Source organism: Telmatherina bonti (genome assembly GCF_933228915.1).
Source record: "Telmatherina bonti genome assembly, chromosome: 16".
NCBI lineage: Eukaryota > Metazoa > Chordata > Actinopteri > Atheriniformes > Telmatherinidae > Telmatherina > Telmatherina bonti.
Genome location: NC_136614.1, coordinates 21,223,525 through 21,248,785, shown reverse-complemented (window position 1 = coordinate 21,248,785; position 25,261 = coordinate 21,223,525). Strand labels below are relative to the sequence as shown.

General features: G+C 39.5%; 1 protein-coding gene across 1 annotated transcript in view; it reads left to right on the top strand.

Moving 5' to 3' along the window:
* The first annotated feature begins 566 nt into the window (after positions 1 to 566).
* Positions 567 to 25,261, top strand: part of nhsl1b (NHS-like 1b) — a 47,959-nt gene continuing 23,264 nt past the window's right edge. The window contains exon 1 of the mRNA XM_079255779.1: positions 567 to 641. Coding sequence (XP_079111905.1) covers positions 626 to 641 — 16 coding nt within the window. The 5' untranslated portion in view covers positions 567 to 625. The remainder of the gene's footprint in view (positions 642 to 25,261) is intronic.

Sequence of the window (25,261 nt, the reverse complement as noted above, 5' to 3'; positions counted from 1 at the left end):
GGGGCCCGCATGTCTCACTGCGAACTGCTGACTCCCCAGATTCTCTGCAGTCACTATCTGCTGCAGGGATCATGCTCACACTGTGTATAACTTTGTTTTTATTTTGTCTTGCAATCAACGGACGTAGTTCCCATTAAATAAAAGTTGTTGACCAGATTAATGCCGCCCTAATATGTTTATGTTTATATGTTTGTATACTATATTAATTTCATTGAAGAGACCAAATCAAGATGCCTGTTGATGACATCCGGTTTAAGAGATTAAAATTAGGCTGAGCTTCTAGTTCTCTGGTTCTTATCATGAATGGAGGGGGATATTTGAGGAGAGATATACTGAGAAATATAGGTAGGGAGAGAGGGGAAGTACAGTTAGAGGGTTGGGGGGCGTGGGGGGTGTTCACTGAGCAGTTTCCTGCAGTGTAGAAGTTGGCTTGCTGCCACTCAGAGTGTGTGCGTGTGTGTGAGAAGAGAAAGAAAGGGAGGGAGATGGAGAGAGGAGTGTATATGTCAGGATCTGTAGCGGCGTGCGACCGAGCAGCTTGCAGAAACGAGAAGCGAGATGATTGTCAGGAAGTAGGGACTGAGATTTGTTTATCGTGGATAATTCTGGAGATCAGTGAAGAGCCATGTTCTGTCTGAAAGGTAAGTGAGTGTGTGTCTGTGTATGACAGGAACGTGCTTCATCGCCCCAGTGTGAGTTGGGGCTTTTCCCTTCGACTTTGTGAGACAAAGAAAAGTTCAATTCCATCTCTTTTATGTGTGTGTGCCGAGTAGTCTTTGTCACAGCAGCTTCCTCTACATAATATCCTTCCTTGTGTTTTTCTTTAGTGAAGAAAATCCTCCTTCTTTCCCACTTTAATCATTTTTTCCTTTGTTCCCTGTCTCTGAACTCTGATTCATTCAGGTTCCCTGACTTTAATCCCACCTCAGCTATTTACTCCAAGTCCCGCTTTATCACTCCTTTTCAGATTCTTTCTTAACTTAAAGCAAATCATCACTAAAGGCTTATGGATGTAAATCTATTTCTTTTCTTTTTTTTTTTTTTAATACTTGTAATGCGTGAGTGGGCGTGAGTTGTGTATTTGTGTGTGTTGTCCACAGTAACAGCTGGCGAAACAGCAGTTGTTGGGCTGCTGTCCTGCAGAGTGAGTTTAAATAAGACAAAACGTATTTCTCTGTTAACAGCAGTCTTGGACAAATTTTGCTCCTTTCAGAGCTCTCCTTAACTAGACTGCTGAACTTTTTATGACAGCTCTTTATTGCTTTATTTCCCCCTTGACACACTCACAACCATGCTTAAAGATTGTAGGAATAATGCCTGTTGGCAGCTTGAGGTGATAAAGAGATATTCTTTACTTTTGGTTGACAAATGCATGATCTTTTGTTAGTGTATGAACATTGATATTTGATGCAGAGTTCCTTTGTTATAGTGTTGCTCAGCAACCATGCAGCACTTGTACATAAAGTCTTGGAATAAACTTAAGTAAAAGTTCCCTCTTAGTTGCATTTTGCATGTTGAGGTGTTATAGTTGCATTTTGCATGTTGAGGTGTTATAAAGACTTATGTTTGACAGTGATGCTAGTCCTACTTTTTAAAGTCTTTCTAAGTATTCCTGATGTAGTTTACAGAGCAGTCAACAAGGAATCCCTTCCAATACAGAAATAATATAAGATGATAAATGTGTTGCAACCAAATGTTTCCTCAGATTTGGCTTAATGATCCAGTCATTTTTCCTTTTTTTTTAATTCCAGAAATGAGGAAATAATCTTTTCTTGTGAAACCAGAGCCTCTCTTTCCATAGTTTACAGATTTATGTCTTCCAGAGATGAGGTAATATAAACTGAACACATCAGCTATTTGTGGCGGTGTCCCAGTTTATCAGCTGTATGCAATAAGTTACGCTGTCAGATACAGTCCGCGCAATGTGACAAAATATGGACAGAAACAGATGTTTGTTAATGTCACATGAAGCCGTTTACTATTTCAACACAAGATTATGAGTGTTTGACTGTTTCTGTGAAATGTACTATAAGAGGAACGTTACTACGGAGTATTTTTTTATTGCATTATGAACAGTGAAACCCTCTCAGTTAACATTAGCTGCAGCTGAAGATAAAAGCAGCAGTTCCACTTTGGGGTTTTTAGCTTCAAAACACTTAACATACTGACCCAAATACTTGGATTCATATTAAATTCTGTGATCCAACCAGTAGATTACTCCTCAATGGTTGCCAGCTGCAGAGTATCTGCTTATGTTATGGTTTAAACAAGCCCCCTCAGATGGGGTTTCCAGTTCGGGGGCAGATGTGACACATTTCAGCCCATGTTTCTCCGCATCCAGCTGTGGCCAGAATGAATTCTCATTTGTTTTCACCACCAAAACCAACCGTGCAGTAAAGCCCTGTATTATCATGTAAGCCCTGTGCGAAGCCAGATTTATGTTCTCTGGCTTGGTTTGGCTTTTGGTATGTTACATAAGTTATTTCTGCACTTGAGCCCGTGTGCAGTTGTCGGTCCAGAAAGTGGACATCGGATGAGACGTGAGGAAGGATTAGCTGGAGTTTTATACACTTAAACTGGAGATTTCCTGCCGTGTGAAGACTAAAGAAATGCAGCATCTCTTTCTGCGCAACTGAGCTCTGGTGAGTGCAGTTATTGCAGAGTTCATCTGACCTTCATGTTACAAGTTCAGTTCAGGCCATCTTGGGTCCCGTCCAGTTTTGGAAGAACATATCATTGGCTTGAGATGCATTCATTGTGGACAGCAGATAAGTGATCTCTTAAACTATATGAGGTACCCTGAACCATCATCCAGTTTCATTATGAGCCAGATTTAATTAGTAGATGTTATTTACATGTTTTAAATAGATTAAACTATGTATAATCCCTACATTTGTTTTATTATATGCATTGTTTATTCATTTTGTTAAACAACAGTTCTTCAGTAGCATGATTGTAGTAGATATGTATAGCAGTTTAGATACATCAGCTGAAAAATTGAACAAATAGTCAAACAAATTGTCAAACAAATTGATTAACCCTTTAAAAACCTGAGAGCCCCCAATAGGGGGACTTTGTGAACACATGTTGCTTAACCATCTCCATTCTGGAGATCTGAACCATCATACTAAAACTGTCATTTTGTTCTGCTTCACTTTATCACAGCTGTCTTTTGCAGAGATCATCTTCACATGTTGTACTATGATTTGCTGGAGGTTTAAAGCTACATCTGCATTATACCAAGAGATATTCATGTTCATTCTGAGAGTGTTTGTATTTCTTTGGGGGAAACAGACTTTTTATTCATATTTCATATTTACACTTTCCACACCAAATAATGCGAGTGTCCCCTTTGCTATGACTCCAAAAGTATTCAAAAATATCTTTCATTTATAAATACAAGGTTTAACAGTTTAATCAGTAATCAGATATTTAAAAATAGACTTGTGTCACATTTTTTTAAGCAATTTTTAAAATATCTAAAATAATTAGTTAACATTCAACCTAAACTTAAGATGAGATGTCAAACATGAGATTTTTTTCCCCTACAAGTAGAGCTGCAGCTTTGTAAAAATGATAAATTAGCTAATAAAATGATGGCATTTGAAAATGAAAGATTAATTGGAAATAGTTGCTGAACTGCTCTGCTGGTGACGCTTGTAGTTGTGAATACTGTCGTCAAAACAGTATCATTTAGAGACGCTTTTTGTGCCTGCAGGTAGATGTGTGTCCTGGATGGTGATTGTAAAATTGTGTCCATTTTTTTCTCTAATTTTATTATTTACCTGTTGATAGATATGAAAATACTCATCAGCTTTTATAATATCGCGTCTCAAAAAATTAAATAATGCATTCTTGAAGAGCATTTTTTGATTGGTTGTCAGTAGCACCTCACCTTGCTGTGAGATAACAGAAACCTAAACTGGAGATGCGCATGGATAACTTTGTCAGTAACCTTTACGTAGTAACCCCATTAAACATTGACCCGTTTGAACTTATAAGATGACAGTTCTCCATCAACCAAAGCACCTGTGCTGTGTGTGTCTGGACAGGCTGTGACCTCTTGACCTGAGACTGCCCCCTGGCCTTGTGGGTAGTAGTGTTGATGGATGTTCTCACACTCAGTGTGGCAGGCTGCTTATCTCTAGTGAAGAGGAAGGGAGGAGGAAAGGAGGGAGGTGCTGAGACGAAGGCTGCAGAGTTAGTGTGCTCCATGTTGAGAAGCCACATTATCAGGACACTTTATATTCAGGCAAAAACATGAAACTAATATCTAAACATTTTGATTAATGTCTGGAGGCAAAAGAGAAGTTTACCTGTTTACAATCTGACTGGTACAGTTTATATTTTATTTCTTATAATGCAAAAAAATATATCACATCATAGATTATTTACTAGACACGACATCATACACGCTTGCAAATTGGGGTTGGACTTAAGGAGGAATTCCCTGATGAGATGCTGACCTCTGTAAACAAGTCTATCCCAAGAAGAAGAGATTTTTGGTCTTGATAAGTAAACAATAGACATAGAAGTTCTAGTGGCGTGTGAATGGGATCTGCCAGGACTCCAGTGAACCTTTTGTCTTCTGAAAAGAGTTTAAGGAACAATGGCTTTGTGGAAAGTTTAGAGGTTTATAACGATGCACTAGCTAGTAATGAGTCCTCATTGTATTTTTAGGTTGAGACCACGATAACACTTAAAAAAAGTTTCTCAAGAGGCAGATGTGAATGTGGTGTTTCTACGAACAAAGTGGAAAAGTTCTGTTGTGGCTGAAGTCTGAGAAGACAATGGACTGAATCCCTGCTGATGAGTAGATGACTTCTCCAGACAGAGGACTAACTCAGCATGCAGGTGCTTCTCCTTCCCCATTCAGACCTATATGTATCCATGGTAACCATTGTCCCTTTCCTAAAGCCTTCCGCTCCCCCCCTTTTGCACTCAAACAGTAATCTTGTGCAAATGTGTGTGTATGCATTGACATATGTTAGTTTGTAGACACCTTAAAACAAGTATAAATATCAGGATGTTTTTATATACAAACATACTGCCCCAGCTTGAACTTTAGGATGGTTTTTGCATGGTTGCTAAACTGCTAATAGTTGCCATTCACAGGCAGTGGACTGTGACACCCTAACTAATATGCATGACCACCTGAATAAGACTTTAACATACACAGCCAATCGGTTCATCTGTCATTTGATTTGCAAGAATGTGTTTGTGTCTACAGCTCTTTACCAACAAACATTTGCATACTGTTCCAATTTGTCAAGCTGTTTTTTTCTTTTCTTCTTCTTTTTTTTTTAGTTTTAGACTGAAGACTGCTACTATATTAAGTACAATTCAGGTCACAGCTAAAATCTTTTGTTTGCACATGTTTTTTTCACAGAGGAATGTGTGCATGCAAATGTGTTTGGTAGTTTGTTTATTACAATTTGCATGCGTGTACATGCACTGTGGTTTCGGTTTTCGTAATCACCTTGTGTGTTGGCTGGCTGACAGTGCTGTGGAAATGATAACGCTTTAAAATGGCTGTTTAAGTCTCCAGCAGTCTGCTGAGGCTTTGGCAGACTAACAGCCACACACGCAGTTTCTCCCTGTTTCAGTAAGGTTTCTGTAGGTTTATGCCTTGAAGTTGCAGCTTTCAACACACCCATGGATTTTTTTTTTTTGTCTAAATAAATAAATAATTATCCAAGCCAGAAACTGGAAAACAAGGCAGAAATTTCAGGTTGGAGATTACATGACAAGGGAGAGATTGAAAGGGAAGAACAAGCTTCAACAGGCTTAAATAGATGGAGGTTGGGTCAGAAATGGTGATTTATTTCATGATGTGCCTACATCATGAAATACATCTCCAACATAATGTGAAAACCCCTTTTCTTTTGGTTCAAAGAGTGTGAAAGTGCAAAATTTCGAGTATTGGTAAGAGGCCAGAAAATGGAGAAATTTTAACTGTTGTCTTGGTTGAAGGCTTTCTGCATTCAGGTGAAAACATGTTCATCAACATGTTCATCATCTGTGTGTGTGTGTGTGTGTGTGTGTGTGTGTGTGTGTCCCTGTTTAAATATTTATTTGAACACCCCCCCCCCACCCCCCCCCCCCCCCACCCCCCAAAAAAAACAAAAACAAACAAACAAAAAACCTCACCTTAATCGGTTTAAAAGAAGGTTCGTCAGCTGCTTGGAGTTTGTACTGTTCTGCAGTGGTGAAAGCCACCAGCAGAGGGAGACATTTCCCTTCACTGTGCCAAAGTTTTATCCAGTTTCACATTTGACATCTTTTTAAAAATACACTTTAATTTTATTTCCTAAAATAAAACTAAGGGACGTCATTGTCTCCACTGGTAATAAGTTAGCTCTATGCATAACTCTTCTCACCCTGTTTATCTGTCAGTGTCTTTTAGTCTGACACATTAGTTTGTGTTAGACTATCAGGTATTATTCACACTCCATCTGGTATCCTCACTCTGAACTCTAATGCTACTTGCAACTAAAGCACTTGGATGTTCGTCGATGAATATTTTAGTCAGTGCTTTCAAACCAATCATGTGGAGGTAAATCTGCATCAGCAGTTTGATGTTTGGCCCACATGTTTTTGTTTTTGCCTTAAATACAATTAAGATAATCTGATTCAACCTGTTGGAGCACCAGTTCTTCTTTAACGTCCACACACTCTTGAAATGGAGGTGGTGAACTTTATTAATTGCCGCCTGGTGTCCATCTGTGTTCTGTGTCTGTCACAATCACAGCTAGGGGTTGCAGGCTGGATAATCTCTGGTTTTACAGATTAGAAAAGCAGCGTTTAGGAGCAGAGAAGACAGAGAGAGGAGGAGTTAAGAGGAGAGACCATGTGGATGCCAGTGGACAATTCTGGTGCGCTCTCAGATTGAAAGAAAAAGGAAAGGAGGTTGCTCACAGATGCAACTCTGTTGGAAGTTGAGATTTTTCAGATTTAGTTTTTAATGCACCAAAAGATGTGCTCACCATCCCTGGACATGAACTGGTTTCTTGACTTTTGTGGATTATTAGTTTTTCTGCATGATTTGTGGTGGAATTTTCTTTGTAAAGACAGCATGGCATTCAGAGGAAAAACATGCCTTAACCACAGGTATTTCCAATAAGGCGTTGCTTGTTGTTTTTAAACCTTTGTTTCACTTCTTTGGAGTATTTAAGACATTTACTGTGGTCATATTTGTGGGTTGGCGTTCTTGTTTTTACCAGCAGCTGGGATTTCTACCAAACAGACAACTGAAATTTCTGCAGCATTTGCAACTGTTTCTTTTTGCTGAAAAAAAAATAAAGCTTGATATTTGTTTTGGAATTTAATCTTGTAATTGAGCCCTGAGCATAGCCCTCTTTTGTCAGGAGAATCAATGCAAGTCAATAGCATCCCCTGAGAGAAGGACAGGAAAGACAAAAACAGTAGGAGGAGACTGGGAGGGGGTGTGGGAGTAAGGTCCTGTGTGGGTTTCAGAAACCTCCAAACCTCTATCATCTCCTCCCAGAACTAGAGTGGGAGGCCGACAAAGGGTTTGAGGGGGGGGGGGGGTTGACCACGTGCACACAGCCTTCAGTCACCCTGTCTTCCCATCACCACAGTCGGTGGAGGGGTTCCGAGAAGAGCTGTGCAAGAGTGGGGAGGAGTTGGGTGGGGGAGTTTTTGGTCCTGCAAAGAGCAGGGGAGGGCAGGTGGTGGGGGTTAGGTCTTAGCCAAGGATGATCACATACGTGCACTGCCTCTCCTCGGAGCCGGTGGGCAGTTGCTGGCACAAGGCTTGCTATGAGGACTCCTCTGGTGAGAAGCGAACTCTGTGCTCCTTCAAGCCCGGCAACAACATGGGGAACAGCCTCAAGGCCCAAGCCTTCTCCAGCCCCAGGCCAGAGGGCTGCCTGCGCAAACGGCTGCTCTCCGTGTCAAAGGTGCACCAGAAACATGACTCACTCTGGACACCCAAACCACTGCTGGGACCTGTGGGTGAAGGTTCAACTGGGAAACTGCAAACCAACCTGGATGGCAAAGGTACACACTGAAGGAACAGAGCATTTCTATTGTGCAAAGTCTGTAGAAAAGGGTACTCTTTTTAAAGTTTGTAGACATTGAATGTCTCAGTCTCATAACACCTGGACTCTCTATGCTGTCAAGGTTTATGAACTTATCATTCCTCCTTCATTCCTCTTTCATTAGAAACATTTTTCACTAAAAAACATTGTGATGTCAGGGGCTTCTGCCTTCATCTGCAACCACAAAGCAGTCTCTGTTAGCCTCTTAGTAAGACTTAAGAGACTTAGCACGACACCACATTGCTGTTTTTCTACAGTAATGACCAGATATTTATCTTAGCTGGGAAGCAAACTCCTGCATTGGAGTGCACTTAAGTCACCTGAAGTGTTTATGGAAAACTGTTTATACACTGTTTATCTCAGCCAGAGAGTCACAACACATGAGGTGGAAGCTTCCATCAAGCCAGGGTTTGTCTCCTCTTATTAGGTGATTTCCATCCCCCTGTAGCTGAATGATCTGCGCCGTCTGTCTTTGTGTAAATCTGTGTGTGTATGTGTGTGTCTGTGATGTGATTTGCTGGGCGTCCCATGTGGCATTGATGCAGATTGTAGCTTTGTGACCTCACACACCTTTGGCCTTTGGTGATGATGGGTCATCTCCAGGCATAAACTCAATAAGCCAGAGGAGGCTTTTAGAAATAGTCACTAAGGCATAAAGTAGCAAACTGTTCATTAGTTAATATCACTTAAATTGGTTCCCTTTATGTGTGAAAATGTTTAACTTTGGCTGTGCTATACATGAAATGAAAAATATTTTATGAGAGAAATTGCAAAATACGTATTTTATGATTTAATTTGTTTCATGTTTGAATCCTGATCTAGTCATACATTTTTAAATCAAATCAAACTTTACTTATAACTAAGTTTATTTTATTTATATACCTTTCATACACAGTTTTGAATATATACAAAACCTTCACACACTCAAGTATAAATCATCAGTGCATGCATGCATGCCTGCATGTAGACAATGCTTCATCCTAATTTGGGACATACATAACTTGCTGATGCTCCGCTGGATGTCCACCCCCTGGGAACAGGACATAATAGCAAGCAGCTGGAGTTGATGGGCCAGGCCTGCAGGGAAGTGTAAGAGAGCTGGCAGTAAGGAGGTGATGAAGCTGACAGAGCTCAGGTTGTGGAGGTGACCCACTTTCACCTCGGCCACTACATAAAGGGGTGATCAGGGGAATAAGAGAGTGTGTTAAAGTAGAGACTAAAAGGACTTTCCTTGACCTGTGTTTGTGTTTTAGTGACCGCCTATGGCATTACTCAGTGGATGAAAAGCTGGGTGTAAATAAATAGGGGTGTCTAGCAATGCAACTCTTCCAATGTCTGCTTCTGTTGTCCCATTTTAAGCCTTTTGCATGTTTGCTAACTTCAACTAACTACTTATAAAGTCTGACTGGATGAATGCTTGTCTTAAAAGCTGCCCATGCTGCCTAACAATATCCTTCCAGTAGACCGAGGCCCATCATCACGCCTGCTTTGGCTAACGTGCTGTGACAGCTCAAGATGTCTCTGCCATTGGTACAGTATTGTCTCGGCTCTGTAGATTGAATCAGCGTCCCAGTCACTCTTTATTAGTGAGCTGCAGAACAGACGACCCTCATACAAAGTCTAATTGGACCTCAGCTAATACGCCTTTTGTGTGCCTTTGCTTCTTTGCCAGAGAATTCATGCTGTTTCGGCTGTTTTTAAGTGCCTCGTGTCGTCTTCATCAACAATTATTATCAATTAAATTTCTCATCCTTTACATAAGTATTAATATTTCTTCAATAGCTTTTAAATTGCAGAAGGATATTTTTTTATAGTCAAGTATTTACTATAAGTAATCTTTCTTTGACTTCTCTGTCAAGCCTCCTTTCATATTAGCTGAGAGGTGGAGCAGGTGTGCGATCCAATTCCCCCATAATCCCTTGGTGGGTTCAGTCAGAACCAACTGCTCCCAAGGGAAGAGCACCTGAGGGAGGCCAGGCTTGTAGATGAGGCCAAATGAAATGGATTGACTGCATTTATGAGGGGAGGCCCTGCTGAAATCCACTTAGGGTAATATAATTTTGACAGTGGGAATTGAGAAGCGCTTTGGTCTCAGCTTCAGCTCTTTATCATTAGCCTGTCTTTTCTGCACACACTTGACTACTTTTCCCATCATTCCAAAGCAATAAAAACCTGTCAAAAACAAGCAGTGACTTGGTTGCAGGCTCTCCTGAAGGCATTTAACAGTCTTTTAACATGTTCTGCATTCAAAACAGAACAAGAGAGGAGAAATAAAAACCCTTATTTTTGTCCTCTTTGTTCTCTTCCTTTACACAGGTTGAACCAGGAAACAACAACAAAAAAAGTTAAAATGTCCTTAACTGTCTATTTTCTTTCTCCCTTTTGACACATGGAGATAAGAGGGGGACTCTGAATTGCCAGCAGGAGAGCCTGGAACCATGTCACTGCTTGTTTTTAAAAGGTTTTTATTGCTTTGAAAGATGAAGAGGTTGGGCCCATCTTCCTACATGGAAAGGCATTTATTAAATGTGGACATTTTAATGAATGGCTTTGAGCTCTAGGATTTCATCATTTCACAAGGATGTGTGTCCGTTGCTCTTTCTGGGTTCACAAAGCCAAAACACATAAACACACAGAGATTAATGAAAATGGGCAACATTTACCATGAATGTGCATAAAATCCTCCATTTGCAGGTTTGAGGTGGGAGAACAAAGGAGTTCATTGGATGACACACAGCTTAATGACATATGAAGGGCTAAAAAAAAAAGGGGGGGATTTTACCCACTCACGCTTGCACGCTTTCAGGATTTGGGGTAAGAGGTTGATAAGGGTCATTTAACTATGAAATGGTGAAGGCTGTGTTTCTTTTTTTCCTCATCAAAGCAACCATGCTTCTGTTTTTTCCTTCACTTTCCTTCATAGATCAGTCAGTATTCATTTGATTGTGTGTTTGTCCTTTTTCTACTGATGTTTTCTTCATTTACAAGACACATCCCTTAAAAACATTCATTTGAATATGAACTAAAATAGGTGAGCAGAAATTTGTGGTTGTGTGACCAGAAATGGCTAGTGAATGAACCACAAGCCAGTATTGGGGGCAAATCAAGTCAACCGGGGCTTTGGATGTGAAGATTTATTTGATCCTTTTCCATTTATTATTTCATACTTGGTGCATCGTCTGTGGTGGAGATGAGTTCAACTGTGTGTGGTAGTTTTTACCACTTGCTGTTTTACTCGCAGCTGCTCTGACTAAAAACACCAATTCATCATTTGGTAATTATAGATTAAATCTGTTGTGCTTTATGAAACCCTTCACCTCTGTTCACTATCCAAAAACTGCATAATATAACGTTTGTGTATACTTGTAAATATTATATACATTTCCATACTTACTTAAGCTTGTTACATCGTCCACAGGAAGCGAGAACTTTTTTTTGTTCTCGAGGTCCAAGAAGAAAATTACGTCATTTTGTTTTCGTGGACGTGTTTAAAGACAGTTCTCGACACATCAGGCTGGCAGAAGTTTTTTCTTGTGGGGCTCCGAGAAGTACTGTGTGATTGGTCCGACATTTGAGGTGGGCGTGGTTAACACGTAAAAGCAAAACCTCTACCAAGTGCAATGTTAAAGAATTCTTTAAAAAAATTCCAGGATCCAAACAGTGATCCGGATCACCACCAAAATTTAAGCAGTTCTTCCTTTTCACGTTTCCAACACCTCTTGAAAATTTCATGAAAATCCGTTCATAACCTTTTGAGTTATCTCGAACACAAACAGATAAACAGATAGACGCCGGTAAAAACATAACCTCCTTGGTGGAGGTAAAAACCGGGTTCATTGCACATAAAAGCAGACATCGCCACCCACAGTAATCCCTCCCCACTGCAGACGTGCTTCGCGTTGAGTATGTATGGACCTGACAGAAAATAATTTTTTTCTTGTTCTTGCAGCTTCGGGAGCAAAACTCAGTTCTTGTTTCTTGTGGAGTCTATGTAAATGAAAGTACCAAGCTTTAGTCAGGAGTCCCCCAGAGCTTAATCTAGCACACAATTAGATTTTCCACGCATACAGTTTGGTCCTTTGCATAAGTGATAATGTGTTTAGATCAATAAATTGGACTCAGCTGGCTTGTCATTTGGGAGACTGCTAGTTATAAAGGAGGAGGAGCAGGAGCAGAGGTGGGATCAGGTGTGAGAGAGCCTCATAATCCCATATGCGCACAAGTGAGTTTTACTGATTGGCTCAATTACTTTATCAAGACATAACAGCCAGATAATTACCGGAGTTTACACAGACATTTATCCTGTCATTGATTAAATGTGGCACAGGAGAGACATTGTGGGGGGGGTGGGGGGGAGCTGTGACACAGCAAATGACTGTTTAGTTTCAAATATTACTTACATCTACTAAGATCTTCTCTTTAAGCATTTTCTCACTTCTACCTTACATTCATTAGTCCTTTTCATGCATACACTGCTTTTGCTGGTAATTGACCATGTTAGTGTCATGTGAGAATTGCCCCATAATCTGAGACTGAAAATGTACTTAATCAGACTTTACAACATGTACCTTTTTCCCATATCAAAAGTCTTTGTTAAAATGCTGTTGTTTGTAATTGTACAGTGTACATTATCCACATTTTCCTTCCTCAGTGCAATATATTTCCCACCTTGCCACTGCTGATTTTTCCACTCCTGTCATGACATGTGATGTGATGATGTCAGTTGTTGCCTTTCTTGCAACTCTGGTTATCTCACACTTGGATTCAGTGTCTTTAAGTGTGAGATCACTCATTTACATATTAGTGAATACAAATTGTTGTAAAATAAATTTGGACTTTAAAAGAACTATTATATTGCTCTTCTTGAGTGTCCTACCTCACAGAAATACCTTGCACAGCAAACAAAGGGGTCACTTTCCACTACTTTTACAGGCATGTATGAATAAATATGGCGAGGAACATTAAGAGAACCAGCATGGGAATGACTGGATGTTCCTGTAACACACTGAGGAAGTAATTTAATGTTATGTATCTGAAGTGTAAAAGAGCCTTATGCTGTTATCCTTGCAGACTTTCTGCTGTTGATATAAACAGTACTGCTCCACGGGGTACTCATGAAAATGCAGAGCTTTGGTGCTTTACATCTTTAGGATCTGTCCATCTTATATCCTTTGGACAGTATCTTGTACTTCTTTTTTTCCTACCCAGGTTTGGCAGCATGTTCATTTCCTCGGTGTTTGCATAGTTGCAGAGTTGTATGAAACTGGTTATGAAAAGATAACAGCTGAGAATGCAGCTGAGATAAGAAATCTAGTCTGGTGATTCAAACAGGTCACTGGAGTGCTTATGATGAATCTTAGGGCTGAGTGTGTGTATAAATAAGTCACAGTTTCTATATCCACTGCATAAAAGTTCAATTTATGATAATCTAAACACAATCTACACAAGCAAAACGTCTCTATAAAGAATGTGGGACTCCAACAGACTTTATCTGGACTGCCTCAGCAACAGCTCTTTTCTTCCTCTTTGAAATCCTTCATTAGTCTTGACATTAGTAATTAAAAATCTAATTGAGTCGTAGTGCAGGATGAGTGTGTTTAAGCACTCCCTGGCTGCACAGCCCCCCAGTCAACACTCATTTCTTTAATGAGAGCTGCTATTGGAAGGAGCTTTTTTTCCCACCTCATGCTGGTTTGAGTCTGGTCCTCTAAGGTTTGTGGCCCCATTTACCCGACTGACCAGCTTGCTCTGCTCTCCATCTCCACGCAGCTACAGTCTTTCTTTCCTTCTGCAGGGTTACTTTTTTGCCTAATCACCTCAACTGCAGTGCACTTCTTCATGAAGGAAAAAAATCTGATTATACAAATTTAGATCATTCCAAAGAGTACAAATATGAACTCTGACATGTTTAGTAAGACAGATTTTACCTGACTCAAGTGTTGTTAATTGCTTTATATCAGCCATGGCGCCTTCAGTCCTTCACTGTATACACCTTTCCCTCAGTGTCTGTGTCCTGGCCGCTCAGTCTCAGACACCAGTTATGTCCCAGTCAGCTGGACGTTCCATTAAGCTTTGAAAGCAAAGCCAAGAGCTCATGTCCCCCCATAGAGACTGATTATAAAAGGAGAGAGGGAAGGGAGACAGAGGATTGAAAGTGATTTTAAGAGCCTCTTTAAATCTGTCTTGTTAGCCAGTAGTTTTCACAATGGAAACATTTTTTCCCCAAAGGACTTTCCATCCTTTATGCATAGATGGACTCGGGTTAAATACAAAGTAATTATGAGAAAAGGAAAACTACAAACATTTCGGTTTGTGATGACACAGGAGATCATTACTGCTTGACATAAATGCATAAATGAAGCTAAACGACTTCATTGTAAATTATTTTCAAAAAATCTCAGCAGGATGAAGGCTTCAATTTGTGTTTTTACCACAAGGTGGCATACAAACACAGACAAGCAGATTATGAAAACCCTACATCTATCTCTCTATCTAATTGCGCACGTGTGAATTGACAGTTTTAACAAACATAATATTAGTGTTCAAGCAGGCTTTATATGGGACTAAATTAACATACTGATGGATTTCTGGTAATTACAAGACAGAATGAGGTTTTAATTAATTTCCTATCATGCTGCATGCTCCCATTTATCTTTCTTCAAAAGAGACACATGAGGTCTTGCTCGGAATTTAATTTAGAATAATGCTGGTCTTAAATTTTGGGAGGATTTGATCAGGAAGCTTGTTTCCCTCAAGGCCCATTAGAGGGTCACACTCATCCCATCCTACAGAAGTCCGATCTCTATTAAAGCCTCCATCCATTATTGGCCAGATGGAACAGAAGGGGGCCAGGATGCAAAGATAAACGACATTTGTTTTGTATTTTATTTTTTTTTAAAGAAGCAAGGATTGATGAGAGGAGAGAGGGAGGGAACGTCGGGTTAAGTAGATTTGGGGGTCATGCTTTTTTTTTTCCCCAGACAAGGTCTAAACATGGGATTATCATTGGAGAAACTAAAGCTTAACACATGCATGTGTGGTCATACACAACTGTGCATAATGCATGCATGCTGGGATTTTTAAACAAAACCACCAATTTTCGTGTCTGTGTGCTGATATATGGGTGTTGTACAAATGCTGATCCATCATGGCATCCTGTAAACAGTAAGCTGGTCCTTAGATAGAAACAGAACTTTTATTATAAGACTTTGCAGTGGCTACAGTGTTGCATAATGATGGTCAAATCATTACCAAACACATGTCAGAGATGGCTCTGCTGACACATCATGGCAAGAGAAACAGAGTTGTATAGAATATTGTAAATGGTTGCAAAATGATGATGGTTTATAAAGTTGTTAGTTTAGGGTCGCGCTCCCGTGTGTAAAACATATGGCCATAGTTGAATGACTTTAAGACTGATGTGACTGGGATGTGACATGTTCAAAGAGATGAACAAGGCGATTTAAGCCTGTTGTGTACAATCAGGGATGTTCCCTTAGTTGGCTAACCTGATGTGCCAGATGGTTTGTCACACAAAACCATCTGGGAAGACTTCATTGGAAATGTTTGTAAAAAGGGCGAGCACCTTCAACAAGCACGTCCTACATCACTGGATGTGTAATGGGTCATTTATTACTGTCAAGTTTCAACTAATTAGTGAAGATACTTGGTAAAAGTTAACTACTGCTGTGAGCAGTTTGTATTAATGCATTGCACAAAGCAAAGCATATTGCAAGGTTTACTGTCTTTTGAGGACTGTGGTGTATATGAAGCCTTTTGACAGAATGGATCAATGTTCCTGGTCTGATGAGTTGAACCAGATGCAGTCATGCATTCTAAATTTATTGGTAGATAACAACAATCAATGTCAGCCACCAGGGATGACATCTGGTTTCATATCCAGCCTTCCTGTCGTGTTCCTGCTGTGAACCTGATTTGTCCAACTCATCCATAATCTGTGCTCATTGATCAATTGGTTGTTTTTAATTGTTAGTTTTATAGTTTGTTGTTTAACATTTTTCTTTTTCCAGAAATGCCCTCCTGTTATTGCTTGTGAAAAGTGAGGTACAAAGGGGAAATTAGATCAGCAGGACTGTGTTTGATGTTGCTCCTGTTGAGCAGAACAGAAGATAAGCATACATACGGACATTGTTGCTGATATGGCTTTACCCACTTCTATCTGGTGTCCTTGTGTTTCCCTGATACACACCCACACATGCATGCTCAGCTTTCCTCTGTTTGATACTAGCCAGCCCTCGATGGCGTGTTGCTTTGTACCCCTGAGCTACTGGAGCCACTTAACCTAAATTAGCTCAGCGTGTTTCTGTGCCTAAATCAGACAAGACCCTCGTATCAGCAGCAGGCGCTGAACACGGGGGTCATGGTAGCTGCAAATGTCTCATATCACTTTTGTCCTGTTAAATCACCAACACTGTGAGTGTCTTACACACACACATGGTATATTGACACACTAACATTAATGAATAATATTGTTAAAGGAATGGCAGCAATCCATGGCAGAACAGCTGGAATATAAAATTTCCAGCTTTTACTGATTGACGGCTAGCATTATTCCACCTTGGTCATCATCTACATCACTTTTGATTAAGTTGTAATTTAAATATGCCTTATTGTACAAACATGCACACTCACACACACAGATGGCTATGCAAATATAACATGCATATATAATATGTGCATATATATATATATATATATATATATATATATATATATATATATGTATATATATCTCATTAAGGTCAGATTTATGACATTTCCGGCATTTTCTGTGTGAAGTTAATTATAAAATTGGATTAATGATTGTGTGTTGCTATGAAAAAAGAGAGGAAACCCACCCACGCACAAATCCCCTCTGGAGAGAAGAGCAGACAGACCTGGTGTTGAAATGTAGGTCAGGAAACCCAGTTGGCGGCCAACATAATGTTGTGTGCGTGGACGTGTGTGTCTACATAAACCTGCATTCATCTAGACTCCAGGTACTCTCACATTAGGTCTCACATTAATCATATTGCCTTCTAGTGTATTTTAGTGTAGATGTGCAAAAGCAGTGTGTTTAAAGCAGAAAGACGAAGAGATGGACGACACACATACCACCGTAGTGACGTAAAGCCATAATATCGATCTTTTTTGTCATCTAGTTTATTTGTTTCAGTATCTGTTGTTTAAATCTAATCAATTGTAAAAACAGCTTCAGGCGCCTTCACAGAAGCACAAGAATGTTCATATGTATCCTCATCCAGCTTAGTTTATGCTATTATAATGCTGGCCAGTGATACATCTCATGCCCTTTGATACTTATAAATGTCACCCCCATAAACGCATATATATTGATTATATTGATGTGGTTGGGCTTAAGACGGGCCATGAGTCAATATGAGTGGAGGCAGACTAGATGCTAATAGATCTCCCTGTAATCTGTGGTCTGCCAGAGTCTGTCTTTATGGCACTGTAGCAGGAGGTGTTTGCATATAAAAATACAGCGTATCTCATATTGTCAGCTGTGTGTACAGCATTAGATCTAACATTGACATCTGTAGTAGCAAGATGGCTAAACTGCATTGATATTCTTTATTTTAACATTCTGAGCATTTAAACACCTTACAAACAAACGTTTGTTTTTATTTTTTTTAAATGAATGCTTTTCTAATTAAGAATGTTTGAGTTTTAGCTTGTTCTGTCAGCTTTAGGGGGCAGGGAGGGTAACAACTCGGCAGGGTTGGATTGCACTAGATTTAAAACAGCATTGCCAGGGAGGAAATAAACGTTTAGCCACAAATGGACTCTGAAGGGGGCAGAAAGGTCTTACGTAGCAACAAAACTGCTGCCTTCTGTAAAGATCCCAAATGTTTAGCCGTACAAATCAACCTGCTCGTAAAACAACTGTTTAAACACCTTGTTTAACAGGCGTGAACATTTTAAGAGTGACCCACTTTAATGGGAATAAATATTGAGCTACAAAACTATGTTTAATCAAAAGGTGAGAATTCCACATCTTATATGGGGCTTTTTCTGCCCATTTTCTTTTATTTTTTTTATGATTTTTTCTTCTTCTCCATTTTATTTTTATTTATTTATTTATTTATTGCTTTCAAAGTCAGATATTGTTCAGAAAATCCAAACTGGTGTCTGTCCACATACTCAAACTGAGATACGAGGATCTTCCGTCTGCTCTCTCTGTCTTCCTTTCTCTTTCATCCAGGCTTGAATTTCAAAGAGGTTTGGAAGAGTGTCGAGGTCAGACTCTGGGGGAGAAAAAATTAGGCATGACTGCTAAACCAGCTGGGCCTTGGTGTGTGTTTGTATGTTTTTCTTCCTGTGTTTGATTTTATTCTTTCTGAATCCAGGCATACATGTGGATATTTGGCATTCACTTATCTGCCCCTCTTATCTGTCTTTATCGTGTACTCTCTATACCAAACTGTTGCTATTTTGCCTCCTGCCTTATTCTCCTGCCGTGAAAGTATCTGTCCTTGGATTCATCTCTTCACTCCATCATTACTATTGTGTTGGGCTTTCAAAGGCATCTCTCTGTTATATACAAATTCCCGCACATTCAGTCTGTGAGAAAACAAGGATGCGGTATCTCAACAGAAAATGCAGTCATGCATTTGTCACCACATCAAGACTGGTGTATGCACCTGCATGTCCTTTTTAAATATAAAACACACAAACGCTAAGTCCAATCATTTCTGTGATGTTGTGTGAAAGCACAGGCTATAGTTACCAGGGTGTCACCCTGACTTTGAGGGTTTTTTCTCATGGATCACAAAGGAGAAGCAGCCCATAAAGGGAGGCCCCTCTGCCTTTCACTCAGAGAACACACACACACAAACACACACACCAATACACATTTATTGCTGAATTGATATAAAAAAGAATCAAATCCCTGGTTTAAGCTGGAAGAAGCTGGAGACACTTTACTCTTTGGTTTAAAATGTTTACACCACATACACAGTCTACCTGAATCCCGTTGGGATTGAATTAACACACTTATTTCCTCAGTTACCTGAGCTGTCTCTTACTAATTCCCACCGAGCGCACACACTTGTGGAGGTTTTCACATAAAATTTTTTTCCCCTCCTCTCCAGTAGCTTGAGGTGCATTTGTCCATAAAATTCAAGTACAACTACTTTAGTTCGGCATGTTTTTAACCCCCCATCGTGCAAATAGACTATCAACTGGCATATTTATAGCCAACAAAAACAAAGGCCTTGTAATCTGGGACTTTTTGTTGGTGAAATGTGAGATGTTTGGTGTAGCTCTGACAACTTTTGTTCAGACTCAACTGTTGAGGGACTAAATTCAGTTGTATTTCTATCGGTTTTTAGGGTATGAGCTGGATAGGCAGTAGAAATGTATGTTTTCATTGTTTGTGTGTGTGTGATAAAATCCCAGCTGTTTCAATGGAGCAGGTCAGACGGAAAGACCAGAAGAGGGGCGGGGTGTGTGAAGGTCTGGAGTTACCCAGTAACCTTTATGTGCCAAACAGACAGAAGCACAGGAAAACCTAAAGAAAGACACAGACAGGAGGGTTGAGAGGGAGACTTTAAGACTGTGCTGTGTCAGAAAAGAGGTCATTTATCAAGTGTTGGAAGATAATGTGTGTGTGATGCACGGGAACTTTACCCCATGTTAAAGTCATTAATGCCAGAAAAAACAGCTATCACCACTTGTTTATTCAGCTAAGCTTTTCTGTCACCTCGGCTTCAGTGTTAATGTGTGCTATATTTGAGTGAAAGTTAGTGTTTATTCAGGAGAGTTCAAAGTTTGACTTTGCTCATTGCCCTTTTTTTTATGAGCGCTGTGCAGACAGGTGTCTTTACAACTGAACAAGCTGGTACTCTTTTACTGGTTTAATTCTTGGTCAAAAATCCAAAGAAAGGGACATATTCTCTGAATTTCTGCTTGACCAGGAAATTAACTGATCTTCTTAAAGCTTCATATTATGGCCAAAACACTGGTTAAACTGTTTTCAGCTAAATTTATGCTATTTTTGAACGTACAATGCTAAAATAAAAGGCTTACAAACCATTCCTAATGGCTGTAGCATCCTTTTAGCCATCATCAGAATAAGCCAGATGATGCAAATATCTTTGAAATACTCTCACTCATAAATCTTTTGTCAGAGTAGCAGCCATAAATCTATGCAGCTACAAGGCACAAGAGGAACGTATCAAAATATTTCACAGAGAAGAGCAACTACAGCTGGGACCTATCCGATCCAATATCAGTATCTGGTTTTGAAATGAACGTAATTAGTAGATCAGATATCAGGCTGAATTCCCCAATGCACTTCACCGATCTGTAGAGGAACCTTTCATAGTCCTGTGCTTATTAGTGTTTCAGGGTTTAAGCCGAACAAATTATATTGACAAAGAATCATTTCTTAAAATATTTCCATATAATCAGTTTTTTTTTTCGTCATAGTTTACATACGGACTGACAAGTCTAATAGGAAATGAGCTAATTTGCTAATTTAGCATGTCACTGATTTGGATATATTTTAGTCTCTAAACATTAAGAAATTGAAACTTGAAATGTGTGTACAACTCAGATTTCCTGGTTAAAAAGTTCAGCTAAGAAGGGTAAAGGAAAAAGCGTTTTAGCTGTAAACCCCTGCTGGAGGTTTACTGCTTTCTGACAACTGAAAGAATTAATCCACAGAAAAGTTGCTCCAGGTATTCATCATTGTGGTCAAATTCTTGAAAGGTCTAGCTTAAATGGTGTCATCTTGACGATGCAATTCGCATGAAGCAAATGAAAGAAACTCCACCTTGCGTTTTTTTTTCTTTTTTTCTTTTTTACTTCATCTTGTTGAGCATGATGGGCTCATTACTCTGTGCAGCAAGTAAAACTGTGGTACTTGTCAGTAATGCTACTGCACGGAGCAACTTTTAAAAATCTGATTTACTAACTCGCTGAAATCATAGAAAAGTTTTGAACAAGTGTTTAAAGCATTTGCATGCTCCTCTGTCTCGATTTCCTTTGATGACAACAGGTTTCCATTTTCAACCTTTCACCTTGATCATTACTGCCTCTCACTTAGTGCTTATCTATTATTCATGTCTTCTTCTATACCATAGAGAACACAGAAGTGATCCAGTTTCCATTGAGCACTGATGTGACGCTTTCATTCACAGAGATGTCGGGATGAAAGACGGGGGAGGGGATGAGAGAGCTATAAATTTTTAAATTTTCATTCAAAGATAAAGGAGGGAGGAAATGATGCATCAAGAAAAGACTTGCTGTATGAGAGTTTTGCTACATTCCTGTTTTGAGTTATGCAGCAATAACTGTCACTTACCTTAAATGAGCAAACATGCCATTAAATGAAATATGTATGCCAAAAGATGTAAAAGTTTACTGCTTTGCTTAAAGGTAGTTCAGTATTATACTTTTTACTACTTGCGCTGTGTTCACATAGCAGTTTAGCTACTTTAATTTACTCCACTTTGCTGTAAAAGCAAATCTATGTATGTCTATATTACACATTAACAATCAGAGGATCTTCTTGCTTATCATTACTTTGGGTGTTTTGTTTTTCACCCTGAAATTGAGGTGAGCAACAACTGGGCTTGAATAAGAGTGCACAATGATAGAAAAGGGCGAGAAAAAAAAAAGCAGTGTGGGTGGAAGGGAATGTAAAATCAATACAGGTTTGATTACATTTGCCATCATGAAAGCATTTATGTCTTATAGGGGTGGGGGCAATTTTGTGAGGGAAAGGAAAGAGGAAGAGAAAGACTAGACATTAGCGGATCAAGTAGAGCTGAAGGGTTTTAGAGGGTTAGCTTAGCTCCCTCGTCATAAGTCCACTTAGAAAAAAAGAAGTGGAGACCTGTCAGACTAAAAGGGTGTGTGTGTGTGTGTGTGTGAGGGGGGGGGGGGGGGGGGGGGATGTGATCTAGACATCAAATCAAGGATATTTGGGTAGTCTGATCAATAATAAGAAAGGAGCTGATTTTATATCAACATTTATTAGTGTGGTCAAGTTTTTTTTTTTTTTTGTTTTTTTTTTTTGCCTATGTAGGAATTTTTCTTTATCAATCAGTTTGTTTACTCGTTCACTGAAGAATGTGGTGACAGTGTTGGATTTAGTGTCCTACACATGAAAGAACACCTGTAAATTCAGGTGTTTTGGGTGTTGATGAAATGATTGAGCTAGATCTGGAGAAGGTTGGGTGTTAAACTCTGTTGTCTGAGCTTTACAAAATAAAAAAAGGAAAAGCTGGGTTAATATGTGAGTGAGACTGTGCAGCTGCTTCTGCCAAGTTGATGGGGAGATCCAAATGGGGTGTGAAAACAAGACTGGGGAGAACAAAGACTGTAGGAGTCCAGCAACATGAGGAAGAGCAGCAGTCCCTCATTAATCTCTCTCCATTCACTGTGCCACATTCATCACTGACAATTACAGCAACTCGCATCACCTCCAATTTCTTTTTCCATTTTCACCTTCACACACAGCTATGTTGCCACTCTTACAAGAAGAGGAAACGCTACAACACAGGAACAGAACTACTTAATGGCATCGTTAGTTTCAGCCCTTTAAAATGATTTAGTAGGTTAGCGACTATTTGAGGCAAGTTGTGATAAAATGATGGAATTTTTCAAATTTCTTTTAGCCTAGATTAACTGATAATATGGTTAATTAAACAAAATTGTAACATCAGCTTTGCAAATATTTTCTCGTTGGTCTCATACATTAAATCAACTGTCTTGTTTTGGTTGGTTAGTTGCACAAAGCAAAAGTTACGGATTGTAAATTATAGTGTTGTTGAAGAAAAACTGGTATTTAAAGTAATTTTTTCAAGGATTAAAAAATGTTGAAAACCTCAGTTTTGATGTTTTATCTTTAAGGGCTAATATTGGTTTGATAAATAGTGTTTTTTTTGTATCTACTTTTTACACGTGAAATCCATGTGCTTTCCTTCAGTCACTGCTTTGACTACGAGTGGATAAAAGATTGATGGTGTTTGGGCTGATGGAAAAATGGGGGCTTCCATTCTTAGCTGAGGAAGAGCAGATGAACGTATGGCTGAATGGATATCCCTAATCCAAGAGGTGGCCTAGATTTGTAGCTCTCCTTTAGCAGATAGAGATGTTGACCTGGCTGTCAGACTGTGTGTGTGTGTGTGTGTGTGTGTTAACACTAGCTGTGGAACAATAGGCGTTTCAATGAGAGATACTGCTTAAGCTTGCGTCTGCATAAATTATACTAACACTGTACGCGTGCCAAGCAGAGCAAAATACAGTCCAGGAAAGAGCACAGGTTACCAGCAAACATGAGGGCAATTTGCCAAACAGAAATGCATATTTGACTTGTCAGTATTGCTAATAATCTGAATTTAAAGTAGGCATCCAGCCACATGGCTGAACACAATATACTTGTCTTGATCCATTTTTTGGATGATTATTGTTTGAATAATAGTCTATCATTTTTAAATTTACACTTACATTATCACAAAATTATAGTTAATGATTACTTGTCCTATTAATAATTAGCATTGCTTTCTATGTTGTTTTCTCTTGCTGCTTATTTTATGCTACAAATAGTTTAGAGAAGCAGTACCGCTTCCCTCTGCAAATCACGCCAACATCTTTTTGGCTTAACACCAAAATGTTCCTCAGGAGAGACTGCAACATTTGCCGTCTTAATTAATTGGTTGTCACAGATGTGGTCAAAACGCCTCCAAAATGCACCCGCTGAACACGCATCCATCGTGCACCCAACATGTTGTGTGAATGCTCTCCTAGTGTGCACCCTAAAGATGCCCTGATGCACGCACCCGGACAAACCGGCCCCCCACATTCCACAGTCCCCGACTCTCTGTTGCAACCATGCCTGGCAGCCAATGAGTTAACTAGAGTTGTGATATTAATGTCAGGTATGATATTACAAGTGCACTGAGATAAACTGAGTCAACTGACTGATAACGAGAGCAGACATGCAGCAAAGTGGTAAAAATGGAAATATGGCATTTGATCCAGCTGTTTTTTAGTAAATGTGAATAAAAAAAAAAACTATTTACACGTTGAGGTTAATGTTCAGAAATTAAATAATCTGTCCATATGCACCTGCCCGGTAGTATATCCACAACTTTGCTCGCACCAGCGAGAGTCTGTTTGACTGGGGAATCAGTTCTGTTGGGAGGTGCAATATTTTTCACGGACTCTTTGAGATCTAAAATTACGTTCATGTTCAATAACATGTTCTACTGTCTGCCAGAAGCAGCACTGCATTACAATTTACAGAAGAAGATGAGACAACTAACAAAGAAGAAATCTTGTTCATTTATTGGTTAATGAAGGAAGACTCAGTTTCTCATACACAACAGCTAAATATGGAGCTGCATAAAGTCCTAGCAGCAGTACGTTGATCATGTTTTTATCAAAATTCTTCCACATCCGCTGGTGAGCTATTTCTCCATCCCGGAACAACCTATTGTCCCACAATGCACCTTTTCCCACTCCCTGTATTTGGTCCACGTGAAGCAAACTGAGACCTGGGCTTACAGGTGGACAAAAGTCTTCTTGTGTGATTCGTGTTAGAATTTGTAAAATCAAAGCCGACTTTCTGTATTTAAAGTTTGGTGTTATTCATCAGGTCGAACACATGACAAACTCTCCACAAGAATGTTACACTTTGAACATTATATGAATATTGAATTCCGAGTTCGTGGTGTGAATAAGTACAACAGACACTGCAAATTTATATACTTCACAGCAAAAATGTGGAAATAATAAATATCATTAAATAGGAACTAAAAAGCCAAAGGCAAGTTCTAACTTATCTGCACACTTGTTCAGCACTTTAAAGATGGACTGAAGAGTGAAGGGGAAGGTGGTGAGGAGGGCAAAAGCTTTTTATCCACAAAATCAAGGATCATTTGCAGTCTCATTCAAGCTGTTGCTATAGCCCCACCCCTCCCTCCACCCGTCAACCATTTTGCTTGAAATGAAATACGGTCACAGTAGGAGGGGCAGTCCTGCACTTATGGGTGTGTGTGTTTGAAAGGATGTGCGCCGGAGTGTGTGCGTGATAGATTTGAAGTGAATTGGACAATGGGAGAATTGTATGTGGTCTGTATTTATGCAGAGCTGTTGCAATGACCATGTGCACACGCAGCAGGCAGAGTTGATCTAATAAAATACAGAAGGTGAAAATACAAAATTAC